The sequence below is a fragment of the Cebus imitator genome, unplaced genomic scaffold (genome assembly GCF_001604975.1).
Source record: "Cebus imitator isolate Cc_AM_T3 unplaced genomic scaffold, Cebus_imitator-1.0 Scaffold670, whole genome shotgun sequence".
NCBI lineage: Eukaryota > Metazoa > Chordata > Mammalia > Primates > Cebidae > Cebus > Cebus imitator.
The window spans coordinates 128679-142112 of record NW_016107985.1 but is presented as its reverse complement, the minus strand read 5'-3'; the positions used below and the strand labels follow the sequence as shown (position 1 = coordinate 142112).

General features: G+C 42.5%; 1 protein-coding gene across 1 annotated transcript in view; it reads right to left on the bottom strand.

Moving 5' to 3' along the window:
* The window catches only part of DMRT1 (doublesex and mab-3 related transcription factor 1), a 114011-nt gene that overhangs the window by 38116 nt on the left and 62461 nt on the right, over positions 1 to 13434 (bottom strand). The window contains exon 4 of the mRNA XM_017518330.1: positions 8242 to 8386. Coding sequence (XP_017373819.1) covers positions 8242 to 8386 — 145 coding nt within the window. The remainder of the gene's footprint in view (positions 1 to 8241; positions 8387 to 13434) is intronic.

Here is a 13434-nt window from a genome sequence, read left to right as displayed (position 1 = left end):
ATACACACAGGCTTAGCCCTCCTTAACGACAGTAATCATTTTCATTTGTACAGCCCACTGCCAGGCACTTGCTGAAATAGAAAGATACGTACGCCATAGTAAAGGGTCTACATACAAGAATAGGAGAGTTGACAGATTCTGCCATACTTTTACATAGTTCCTTATGTGATCCACATATAAAAATAGATACATCTGTTATTATTGTTTTCCCTTTTCAAGATGCAACTGAAGCTCTAAGAGATTGATCAGGCCAGGCGCGGTGGCTCATGTCTATAATCCCAGAACTGTGGGAGGCTGAGGCGGGCAGATCACTTGAGGTCAGGAGTTCGAGATCAGCCTGGTCGACAAGGAGAAACCCGTCTCTACTAAAAATACAAAAGTTAGCTGGGTATGGTGGCATGCACCTGTAACCCCAGCTACTCGGGAGGCTGAGGTAGGAGAATCGCTTGAACTCAGGAGGTGGAGGTTGCAGTGAGCTGAGATCATGCCACTGCACTCCAGCCTGGGAGACAGAGACTCCATGTCCAAAAAAAAAAAAAAGAGACTGTTCATCTTACTACTGGCTCCAAACCTGGGGACCTGAGCAAGACCTCCTCTCCTGAGATGGCTCCAACGCTCTTCCATTCACTGGCCTTGCTGCCACTGAAAGCTCTACTTACTTCTCTGTTCCAAGTTAAAGCTGAGAATGAAATGGTCACATAAGGAAAACAGATTTACCTTTTCTTTGAAATTTAGCAAATAATAAGTTATTTCTAAAGTGTCAAGTTTAAATTAAACTCAACATTTTCTAAACGCTGCTTAAAACACATTCAGCTTTCCTTAAAGCAGAGAAAGACAAGGATTGATGTTTTTCTCTCCTACTGGCTGAGAAATACAGCTCAGGGCAGAATGCACACAACAAATGCAGCCCTCCGATTCCCTGGTCCACTTTCCTTCATGCCAGAGCCAAACTCGAAAACATTTCGAAAGCATCATTCACCCTTACAAGAAGAGCTATGTGAAATGGCCACACAGCCCTTGCAGGAAAACAATGGTGGAAAGCCATGATAACACCTGCCATCCTTTCCCTGCATTTTTGTGATTGTTGAGCTTGTTTGCACATTAGACACCATTTCATCCTCACAACATTGGTGTGGCCTCCACAGAGCCAATATCCTCATCCTCTCTCAGCAGGTAGGGAAACTGAGGCTCTCAGGGAAGCATCTGGTACTGCCATATAACCTGCTAAGTCATAGGTCCCATTCAGATTCTACACACAGAATTTTCTACCACCCTACATGGCCACTTGTCACAGAATGTCACCTCACCTCACATAAAGGGCACCTTCGGAATTCTGTATCAAGAGCAAGTAGATCTGAGGGTGCTCCCAACAGAAAGGCTCTGCCTCGGTATTCTCACCTGCAAAACTGGAAGGTGCAGCCAGATGACCTTTTCCTAAAAGTCCAACTCTGACATGCAGCATTAAGCAAGTCTACGCCCTGAGGTGCAAGCTACCCATTTTGCATGCAGTCCTGGTCACCATGAAGGAGAGGCCTATGGCATCACCGAAATCAGGCACTGCTAAAGACTCCCTGGCCCACAACAACGCTAATGCCAAATGAATTGGAAAAGTCATATTTGGGAGTGCAGAGGCCTCTGCAAGCTGCTCACACAAAACAGAGAAGCATGAGGCCTTCACCTCCGCAGGGCCTGTCACTGACAGTGGCTATCTGACCTTTGAGTAAAATACAGATGCTCCGCAACTTACTTCACAGAGCTGCTGACAGCCTATGTGTGTTAGCTGAGTAATACATGAACACTTCATGATCTATAAGAAGCACTTCAAATGTTTCTCTCTCTTGAAAAGAGTGCAGCTTGGATGTGAAGGAAGGCTGAGGTTGCACGGTAGCTGCCACTCTGAGTTGGAAGACACTAAAGAACCAAAAGAAATGAGGCACCATTTCTAAGTTTTAAACTGAAATCACAAAATAAATAGACAAAAATATCTAAAGTGTATTACCTTCACCATCTGAAACCTAACTAAACCTTTTGGCAAGTGTTAGCCAACCACGTACTCCAGGAACTTATACTCAATAATTCAACATGCAGAGAACGATGCCTGTTCTCAGATGTTCAGTGCCACCCAAGTCTAGACAGAAGTGCATCAGTTAAAACAGAGGGGTTGTCGTGGAATCTGTCTCTTCATCCCCAGTTGGGGAAGCATCGTTTCAAAGCTGTTTCCATTACCACTTCCTGAACAGCTTGCATCTGTTACTATGAAGTGGCCATACTCTTACATAAGCCAACCCTCCATATGGGCACTAGATAAGTGATCTTCAAACTATCTGTGGAACAGGAGGGGACGGCCTTAATTTTTTTTTTTTTTTTCCGTTTCTAACCCACTGTGATCTGATACTTTGGTAAAATACAATAAAAATGAATTACTAGAGCCCTCCAAATTTTTTTCTTGGCCAGGTGTGGTGGCTCACATCTGTAATCCCAGCACTTTGGGAGGCCGAGGTGGGAGGATCGCTTGAGCCCAGGAGTTCATGACCAGCTTAGGCAACATGGCAAAACTCCGTCTCTACATAAAATACAAAAAATGAGCTGGGTGTTGTGGTACTCACCTGTAGTCCTAGCTACCTGGGAGGCTGAGGTGGGAGGATCACCTGAGCCTGGGAGGTTGAGGCTACAGTAAGCTTTAATCGCACCCCTGCACCCCTGCCTGTGCTACAGAGCTGGAGTGCTGGGTGCAGTGTGGGTCTCAGGGTCTCGCTCTGTCACTCAGGCGGCAGTGCAGTAGTGTGATCACAGCTCACTGTAGCCTGAAACTCCTGAGCTCCAGTGACCTTCCTGCCTCACTCTCCCAATAGTTAGAACTACAGGTACATACCACCAAACACAGCTAATTTTTTTTTTTTTTTTGGGACAGAGTCTTGCTCTGTTGCCCAGGCTGGAGTGCACTGGTGCGATCTCGGCTCACTGCAACCTCCACCTCCTGAGTTCAAGCAATTCTCCTGCCTCAGCCTCCTGAGTAGCTAGGATTACAGGGATGCACCACCATGCCCAGCTAATTATTTGCACTTTTAGTAAAGATGGGGTTTGATCATGTTGGCCAGGCTGGTCTTGAACTCCTGACCTCGTGATCCACCTGCCTCAGCCTCCCAAAGTGCTGGGATTACAGGCATGAGCCACTGGGCCCAGCTCAAATCCAGCTAACTAAAAAAAAAAGTTTGTAGCAATGGGGTCTCACTATGTTGCTCAGGCTGGAAACTATTTTTTAAATGGAAAACAGGTGTTGACAAGGATGTGGAGAAACTGGAAGCTTCATATGTTATGATTAGAATGTAAAACAATGCAGCTGCTGTGGAAAACAGTAATGTGTTCTTCAAAAATTAAATATAGACTTACCATAGGACCCAACAATTCCACTTCTAGGCATACATCAAGAAGATGTGAAAACAGATATTCAAACAAAGACTTGTACACAAATGTTCAAAGTGGCTCTATTCACATTAACCAAAAGGTGGAAACAATACAAATGTCCCTCAACTGATGAATGACTAAACAAAATATGGTATGCTCATCCATACTATGGAATGATATTGAGCCACTAAAAGGAATGAAATACTGATCTATATAACAGTGTACATGAATCATGAAAACATTTAAGCTAAATGAAACAAGACACAAAAGGCTGCATATTATGAGATTCCATAGGCAAATCCATAGAGACAGAAAGCAGGTTAGTGATTACCAGGGGGCTGGGGAAGGGAGAATGAATGTACCAAATGCCACTGAATTGTACGCTTTAATTATGGTTAATAGTTAATTTTACATTAGGTGGATTTTCCCTGAATAAAAAAATGGGCTACTAGAAAAATGAAAGACAAAAAATATAAACCCCAGTATTTCATTAAACACAGCAGACAAAACTGCTCTATCAAATTGCTATAAAGTTTGTTTCCTCTCTATTTCTTATCTCCCCTCTTAGACATGTAACAAAGCACCCCTAGACCCACACCAGACCATTGCCCCCCTCTGCAGACCCTTGGATCCCAGCCCAACTGGCTTGCTCAGGATCACCCCTACATTGTGCCCCCCATGCACTCCCTGTATCCACAAATGCTCCCTCTATTGGGATCACCCTCACCAGCATACAAGCCTATTATGAAATCTCTCTTCCTTTAAGAAAGCCAAGGCCCTTCCTTGAACTCACTTCCCCACAGATTAATGCCCCATCCCACTATTCCTCTTACAGTAAAACTCCTGAAGAGCTGCCTGTACTCACTGCCCCAATTCTCTCCCATGCACTCCTGAATATGTGGGCAGGCTTTGGCTCCCACCTCCCACCAAGTGGCACTCAGAAGGTCATCGATCATTTTCACCTTGCAACAGCCGATGGTCAATTTCTGTCCTCATCTCATTTCACCTACCAGCACTCTTTAGCTCTATTCATTAAAATCCTCTAACTTGGCTTCTAAGGCACCACTCACCCACAGCTTCCCTCCTGCCTCACAGCCTGCTCCTCCTCCCTCTTTTCTTTGCTAATCCTTGTTATCTACAGGGCCATAACCACTGGAGATACCCAGGGCTCAGTCCTTGGTTCCTTATTCTCTACCTACATTCATCTCTCCAAATGATCTCATCACACTGACTTCAAATAACACCTATGCACTGAACCCCCAACTCTTCATCTCCAGCAGAGATATTTTCCCTCCACCTCAGACTCCACACATCCAACCCCTAATCAACAATCCACTTGGGTGGCTCATGGACATCTCAAACTTAGCATATGCAAAGTTAAACTCTTAATGCCCACAGATGTATTTTTCCTGTAGTCTTCTTTACCTCAATAATTGAAACTCCAATCTTCTATTTGGTCAGGTCAAAAATTAAGAAGTCATCCTTCACTCTTCTCTTACTGTCCCATCCAAAGCCCAACAGCAAATCTTGTTGGTTCTTATCTTCAAAATATATCCAGAATTTGACACCCATCATCACCACCATGCTCCCACTCTCACTCAGCCACCATCTTCTTTTGCCAGAGTTACTGCCATCACTTTCTAACTGGTCTCCCAGTTTCCACTTTTGCATCCCTATAGTCTGTAAGATCATTTCAAAGTACAAGACGGACAAATCACCCTGTGCTTGAACCCTCATCTAACTTGAAATAAAAGCCTAATTGCTTGCGATAGCTTACAAAGACCTACATGATCTGACTCTGCCATCTCTCTGACCTACCCGGTAACGTTTTTCAAAATAATTAAAGAAGGAATGGCTCCTGCCCTTTTACAAAGAAAAGCATTAAAAAGTAGTAACACGACAAAAGGGAGAACTTTCCCTGTAAAATTCTCCCTTGCCTCTGCAACATTCAATTTTCATGTTGCCAGCGTTAGCAAACGCAAAGGAAAACACTGAACTTGGACTCTTTTTTTTTTTTATATGATAGACAAGCTAAGCTTAAATTTATTTTATTTTATTTTGTTTTATTTTGACACGTCACTCTGTCACCCAGGTTGGAGTGCAATTGTGCGATCTCGGCTCACTGCAACCTCCACCTCCGGGGTTCAAGCGATTCTCCTGCCTTAGCCTCATGAGTAGCTGGGATTACAGGTGCGTGCCACTACGCCTGGCTAATTTTTGTATTTTTAGTAGAGGTCGTGTTTCACCATATTGGTAAGGCTGGTCTCAAACTCCTGACCTCGTGATCTGCCCACCTCGGCCTCCCAAAGTGTTGGGATTACAGGTGTGAGCCACCACGCCTGGCCAGCTTAAATTTATTTTTTTAAAAACTGAAGAAACATGGATTTAGTGGGCAGATTTGTACTTGAGTAAGACTTTAAAGAAGACATTAAAACTACTGAAAACACTATTTTTCAAGTTACTCAGAAGTCCCTATTTAGAAAAAATAATAACTTACATATTAAAACAATGAACTAAAGGAACTTAAACTTGATGGATCTGCTAAATGGTTGGTTATCAGCCAGCTTTTGCCAATATCTTACAAATGAATATGCCTATGTCCGCATCCCCTCCCATCATTTCCTGTCCCTAGCCTCAGCCCTGGATCCCGCACTGGCTAACATGCCCTTGAAGAGCTCCCTACTATGTCAATGCTGGTAAAACTGAGGATTCAGTGTCCCATGAGATGACCCTTGAGGTGTCCTTACTCACCTCCAAACACCGTTTCCTTTACCTGCCCACTTGCTTTGTAAAAATTTCATGCACTATAAAAAACCCCAAGAGAGCATACATTTGGAAGGCATTAAGCCACATCTCTTTTAAAAGCTATCTGGGATTTTCATTTTCTATGTATTTATACACCTTCTCGAAGACAATTTCAAAGTAGATAGTGCTGAGATTTTACTGTAAATCTTCCCGGCTATTGCCCTCGTTTCTGAAGCTTGAGCCTCCTACTTAATTATTAGTGGGTTAGAGGGGCACCAGGAATTTAAGCCTGGGACCTCCTCACACACTACTCTTTCAAATAAACACATGGCCAGAAAAGTTATAAGAAATGTAGATGGTATTCACCTGTTTTTCTTTCCCTGTGGGCACTGGTACAGCCGATCTTTTTCTTTCCTGGACTGTAACCTCTTTCCTTCTGAGTCGCTTCCTTTTCTGCCATAAATTCAAATGCCTACTGCTCCTCTCCAAATTCGCTCCTCTCTGCTCTAATAAATTGCCTCTTATATTTTTGTCTTACTGCCTTGCTCTGAATTTACACCTTTGTCTCAAGAACACCAGTGCTTCTCAAAACATTCCATTATTTCTGGAGTAAGAAGCTCAGGCAATTTCTTCCAGAAAGTGGGTTTCATTCTAAATTTTCTGTATAAACAAATGTTCCTTTAACTGCTTCATCCCCAAATTGTGCAGTGGCTCCATCAGACAGGCCAGTTAGGATTCTGACCTTTCATGCTTGTGCTCCCTTACAGGGCAAGCTCGGTTAAAAATAATACCAGATTCATTCATTAATTCACTCAGCCAACAAATAACAAATGAAAGGCATCATAGCAGGTAAGAAGGTATAGAAAATGTGTTGTTTGTCCTTAGGGAGCTCATACACCAAATAAATATACAGACTCAAAAGCAGTATGAGAGAAGGACCTATGGGCATACATTATATAGTATGAATACTTTTAAAGCAGGACCTATGGGCACATATTACACAGTATGAATACTTTTAAAGCAGAGCTGTGCCTGTCCACTCCCAATGAAAAGTGATTTTTAATAAAAGTAAAACTGCAATCAACAATGTGCCCTATGGCCTCTCGGCAGCTCAAACTATAGGGGCTCCCATGACCTATATATTTCATACTAATAGAAGTCCTTTATTTTATGTTAATATGGTAAATAAAGCATAACTTAGAGCTATTTTAGACTTTATGGCTCTGAATTTGGAAATCAAAGCACAGCTCTGATTCTCATTTGTTTTGCAATGCAACAAGCTCTCCAGAGAGTCAAGTTATTCAGAAAATGAATATATCTTTTTATTTCGTACAAGGTAAGTTCTTCTTGATTGGTTTCTCTTCCAAGACACTCACCACTGCGCAGATTTCCACTTACTGCCTATCATGTATGTTTCTCACTTTCCTACATCACAAGATGATGCTTAACTACAAAGAACCTAAACACAGGATCTGGAAACGCAGCGGCTATAAGACCTGCCACTCACCACAGTGAAAATGCTAGGGAGAGGTTAAGGAACCATATATTTCAAAGTGCTTTGATTCATTAAATAGTCAGTTCTTTATTTTAAAGCCATTATATCAGAGTTATTTGCATTGCTACTGCATAAAGTCTGAGATCTATTGTATTAAAAAATGTTTTATTATGTTATTTTATTTTTCCCCCCAAAAGATATATATGCCTTCAATTTTAAAATGAAAGTCTTTGGGAAACGAGTTTTCGATATACAGAAACTCACTTCATAAAAAATACCAGGTCTTGAACCACATTTAAAGTGACCCGGTATTTCATATTGACCCTCCATAAAATACATTTTTAGCTTCCAAAGGGGAGTCTCTCATCTTACTGCTGTCACTCCAGGAATCCAGAAAGGAAAAAAAAAACATGGTATTAAGAATCAGGCAAAGCAAAGTAATTTTATAACTAAATTCTTTAAAGGATACTTATTTAAGCTTTATGTAGCAATAAACTTTCCAACAACTACTAACAGCTAAGCCATTAGAGACAGCTGACCCAGTACTGGAGAGCCAACCTCTCAACCCCAAACCTAGTCTGTGACCAGATACCCACCGCTCGGCCTGGTTTCCGGGTAAGAGGGACCATCCTCAAAAGTGAAGAACTGGGGCATGCTCTGGCCCAGGTAAGAGGGAGGCGGGTAGTAAGAATGCATCCTGTACTGGGAGCTCATTGCATGGCGGTTCTCCATGTTCTTCATCTGCTTAAGAAAAAAGAAATATATTGAAACCACACTGCATGTCACAATTAGTACAAGAATTATCTAATTCTTTAAAATAAGGGAATGAGTTGGGCATGGTGGCTCATGCCTGTATTCCCAACATTTTGGGAGGCCAGGGCGGGAGAACTGCTTGAGCCCAGGAGTTCAAGGCCAGCCAGGGCAACACAGTGAAACCTCTTTTCTACATAAAAATAAAAAAAAAAAAAATTGGCTAGGTGTGATAGTGCATGAGTGAGATTTCAGCTACTCAAGAGGTTGAGGTGGGAAGCTGAACCTAGGGGGTTGAGGCTGCGGTCAGTCATGATTACTTGCACCGCTGCACTCCAGCCTGGGTAACAGAGCAAGACCCTGTCTCCATAAATAAATAAATAAATAAATAAATAAATAAATAAATAAATAAATAAATAAATAAGCGGATTAAGGGAATGGCCTATTTAAGTTGGAAGTAGCCTCAACCGTGAATATGCTCCTCCAATGCACTGGGCCTAGAACTGTGATGGTGTCCTTTCTATCTTAGGGTCCCCTCTAAAGCACCCCTGAAATTCCTTCTGGTCATATGGTGCTCCATTAACCAGTACGAATGAGAGCACGGTGGTGGAGAGGGGAGAGTGCCGCGTAGGAGACAACACAATCTGCTGTAACACTGACAAACTTGTTTGATGGGGAGCAAGTTATCGGACCTCTTCCCATGTTTCTTTATGGGTAAAGTTGGCGTTTTACCTCGGTCACCTTACAGTGTTCATATAAAGAGAGTATCTGAAATGACTGTAAAACAACAGGCAAATCATGTGTAATGGGAATCCCTGCACAATGCTGTGCTGGATCCTGTTACTCAGTGTCTATTCCCAGCTCCTTCTGTGCTATTTCCTGCAGCAACAAACAGGAGTCTGAGATCTGGATTCTGCTCACTGGACACATGAAGCAGAGTGAAACTGGGAAGGCAGTGAGGTGGCACGATGTCCTCCAGAGCAGTGGCAGCTGCACGTGAGCTCAGCAGTCATTCATTTCTTTCTGGCAACCAGACCCTACCTTTGGGACCATGAGACAGCTTTTAGATAAGAAGCAGTTTGTTCCCTGTGACTTCCTAACTCTCATTCAAAACTAAGAAGATTATGACCTGATGGTTTATCAGTGGATAAGGGCCCCCCATTTCCACTTTCCTGGTCCTGCTGCTGACTGTGACTGTTTAAGACCCACATCCATGAACATGTAAACCCTGGTACAGACATTGAGCACTCAACTCGCGATCACATCTTCATGGCAACAACAGAGCTGGGCTTCAGTTATTTATACAGTCTTTAAAAAATTAAATTTAGGGCCAGGTGCAGTGGCTCACGCCTGTAATCCCAACACTTTGGGAGGCCAAGGCAGGCGGATCACAAGGTCAGGAGATCAAGACCATCCTGGTCAATATGGTGAAACCTTGTCTCTACTAAAAACAAAATTCAAAAAAATTAGCTGGGTGTGGTGGCGTGCGCCTGTAATCTCAGCTACTTGGGAGGCTGTGGCCAAAGAATCACCTGAACCCAGGAGGCGAAGATGGCAGTGAGCCAAGATCTCACCACTGCACGCGAGCCTGGCAACAGAGCAAGTCTCCGTCTCAAAAAGTCAATAAATAAATACATTTAGATAGTACTCACTTTTAAATAAAAGTCAATCTAAGGGAATGTTCAAGATAAACCAATTATGTCCCAAAATATGAATAATTTCAAAATAATTCAGAATAATTCAAAATCATGTTTTTCAATCAAATAGTTTAAATGCTCCTTGGAAAGGGAAATAGTTCTAACCTGACAGAGCCTGGCAGTGTAAGATGAGGCACTGGGCTTCCTCAAGATTTTCTATGAACATCTACATTCTGGACGGTTCACCAACTAACGCTGGCCTAAGTGTACTTTGGGTATGATGGTGCTGCTTGGTAGAAAGGGCTAAGTCCCTGATTTCTGCCAGACGCTTTGAGCAGCTCAAGGAATTTATTTTTGATCCCCCTACTGCTCCTCAGCTCAAATCTATGTTCCGATGAATGGATTACTTCTTCTGGAGAAGCAAAGAGGACCCATTCCACGTGATTATTCTCTCTCAAGTGAGGTTTACCTGGGCAAGTCCTCTTTATCCTTTCTAGTTTGTTTTTCTAAAGTATATTAAATAATGTCTCTTCTAGGCCAATCACTCCATTTTCACATTCTACCATCACAATATATCTTTACTAAATGGAAGTTAAAGAAACTATACTTGGAAAATAGCTAAAAAGAAAAAACTGGCTACCACCCTAATGAGTGAGACCATGACAAGAAAGCCTATTAAGGAGCCATTAAACCATTTATAAGAAAAGGAACAATCGTGGTAGCTGTTTACTACACACACCCTGTTACATCTGCAATGATTCCCAGCATCTCTCAATGTGGGTACAAATGGTCAGGGGTTCTTATTAAAATGCAGGTCCTGATGCAGTTAAGACTGGGGTGAAGATGCTGATACTGCTGGTGCTCAGGGATTAGAATAAGTAATCTTTCTGCTCATACTTAGGGCCTCTGGAAGCCCACGACCAAAGGAAAAAATCTTCTAAAAAATTTTCTTTCTGAGACAGAGTCTTGCTCTGTTGCCCAGGCTGGAGTTCAGTGGCACAATCTTGGCTCACTGCAACCTCTGCTTCCAGGGTTCTGGCGATTCTCCTTGCCTTAGGCTCCTGTGTAGCAAGACTACAGACACCTACTCTACAGACAACGCCACCACACCTGGCTAATTTTTGTATTTTCAGTAGAGACGGGGTTTCGCCATGTTGCCCAGGCTGGTCTCGAACTCCTGGCCTCAAGTGATCCGCCCACCTTGGCCTCCCAAAGTGCTAAGATTACAAACGTGAGCCACTGCATCCAGCTTAAAAAAAAAAAAAAAAAAAGGTATTTTTTTTACCATTTACCAGTTGTTTACAACCATCCAGCTTCCAGCTGAAGAGTGAAAATATGTAAATAGCAATTTTAAATTTTCATTCTTTTTTTATTTTTATACACAAAATTCCCCAGAACTAAAATTTTTTTCTGGGGTCTGCTGCCATCTATAACTGCTGCAGCAGTAAAAATAAACTCAAACACACTTTGAATTAAAGAGCCATTTCTGTCTCCACAGACTTCCTCAAGTCAATTACACAGTCTGAGTAATGAACACTGAATTCGAAGCAAGGTGCTGACGTAAGCCATAATATAAATAATGGAGGCTCCTGCTCTGGATGCTGAGTGTGTCACATCTCCTTCAGGTTTGACAATATCTGCAAGTCAGTCCTTCAAGGAAAAAGCTTTTCAATTTTCCTGGAGTACAAGAAAACTCAGAGGATTTGAGCCTAAACGCTCTTGCAAAATGCTGGGGTTTTTTCCTATTAAAGTTTATACAATCCTTCCTTTCAAAATGTTTGAAAAATGTTAACTATGATTCTACAGCAGGGGTCAGCAAACTTTTCACTGTAAATGGACAAACACTAAATACATTTTAGGCTTTGCAAGCCATACAGTCCTTAGCAATTTGTAAAATGAATGGGCATGGCTGTGTTCCAATAAAACTTTATTTGTAAACAGTAGCACTGGTTCCTTCTCAAATTTCATTCTCACTGGAGTAAGATGAGAAGGGAACCCAGCACTGATGCCTGGACTCTACTTGAGAAAATCTGATTTAACTGCTCTGGGATGTGGCCTGGGCCCTGGGTATTTTCAAAGATCCCAGGTAATTCTAACATGATACCAAGATTGAGAACCAGTGCTCTACAATTAACATCCTATCTTCCACATACCTTGGAAGTACGAGATCCCAACATCCCCTATATTAACTAAAACATGTGAAAGGCTAAGTCTGACAAGTAGACGGGCTAACTGCTGCCCATCCCAATGTATACATTATTTGACAGACAGACAAAGATAAACAGTAAAGTTCTTTTTTTCTTAACTAACGCTTACTGGAAAATAAACACAATTTCAAATCCACGCGTATGCTTGTTTCTTCCCTTAATTCCTTTTCCCATATTTTCAGGAAGCATAGAATTTAGTTATCTATACTCAAACATTCATTATCCTTAATGAATCCCCAAGGTCACTGAGCTCTAAAGAATTCCAGCAAAAGAAGAAAAAGATACAAAGGGTCAGACTCCATTTGAGGTTACTAGAATGTGAACTGACATGGTTTGGCTTTGTATCAAATCTCATCTCAAACTGTAATCTCCTGTGTTCAGGAAGGAACCTGGTAGGAGGTGAAAGGATCACCGGGCCATTGGTGTCCCCATCTGTTCTCGCGATATTGGGGCGGTTGGTTCCCCCACCTGTTCTCGCGATATCGAGGGAGTTCTCCTGAGATCTGCCGCTTTAAGTGTTTGGCAGTTTCGCCTGTTCTCTTTCTCCTCTTGCCTACCGCTGTTAAAAAGAAAAGGTACCTGGTTCCTCTTCGCCTTCTGCCATGATTGCAAGTTTCTTGAGGCCTCCCAGCCACGCAGAACTGTGAGTTAATTAAGCCTCTTTTTTGTTTATAAATTACCCTGTCTCGGGTAGTAGCTTTCTAGCAGTGGGAGAACGAACTAATACATGAACCCACTGAGGTCATTAGTCACTTCAGCTACATCCACCTCAAAGAATAATCCACAAACAACCCATCCATGTGACAACTTGCTCATAAGAAAAAAGGGCAGCTCTATGTGTTTCTAAGTGTATGTGTAGCCATGTAAACATGCATGTGAAAATGCAAATATGATGCTAAAACTGCAATTCATGGCCAGGTGTGGTGGCTCAGGCCTGTAATCCCTATACTCTGGGAAGCTGAGGCAGGTGGATCACCTGAGGTCAGGAATTCAAGGCCAGCCTGACCAACATGGTGAAACCCGTCTCTACTAAATACAAAAAATTAGCTGGGTGTGGTGGCAGGCACCTGTAATCCCAGCTACTTGGCAGGCTGAGGCAGGACAATTGCTTGAACCCGGGAGGCGGGGAGGTTGCTGTGAGCCGAGATTGCGCCATAGCACTCCAGCCTGGTGACAGCAAGTCTGCGTCTTTTAA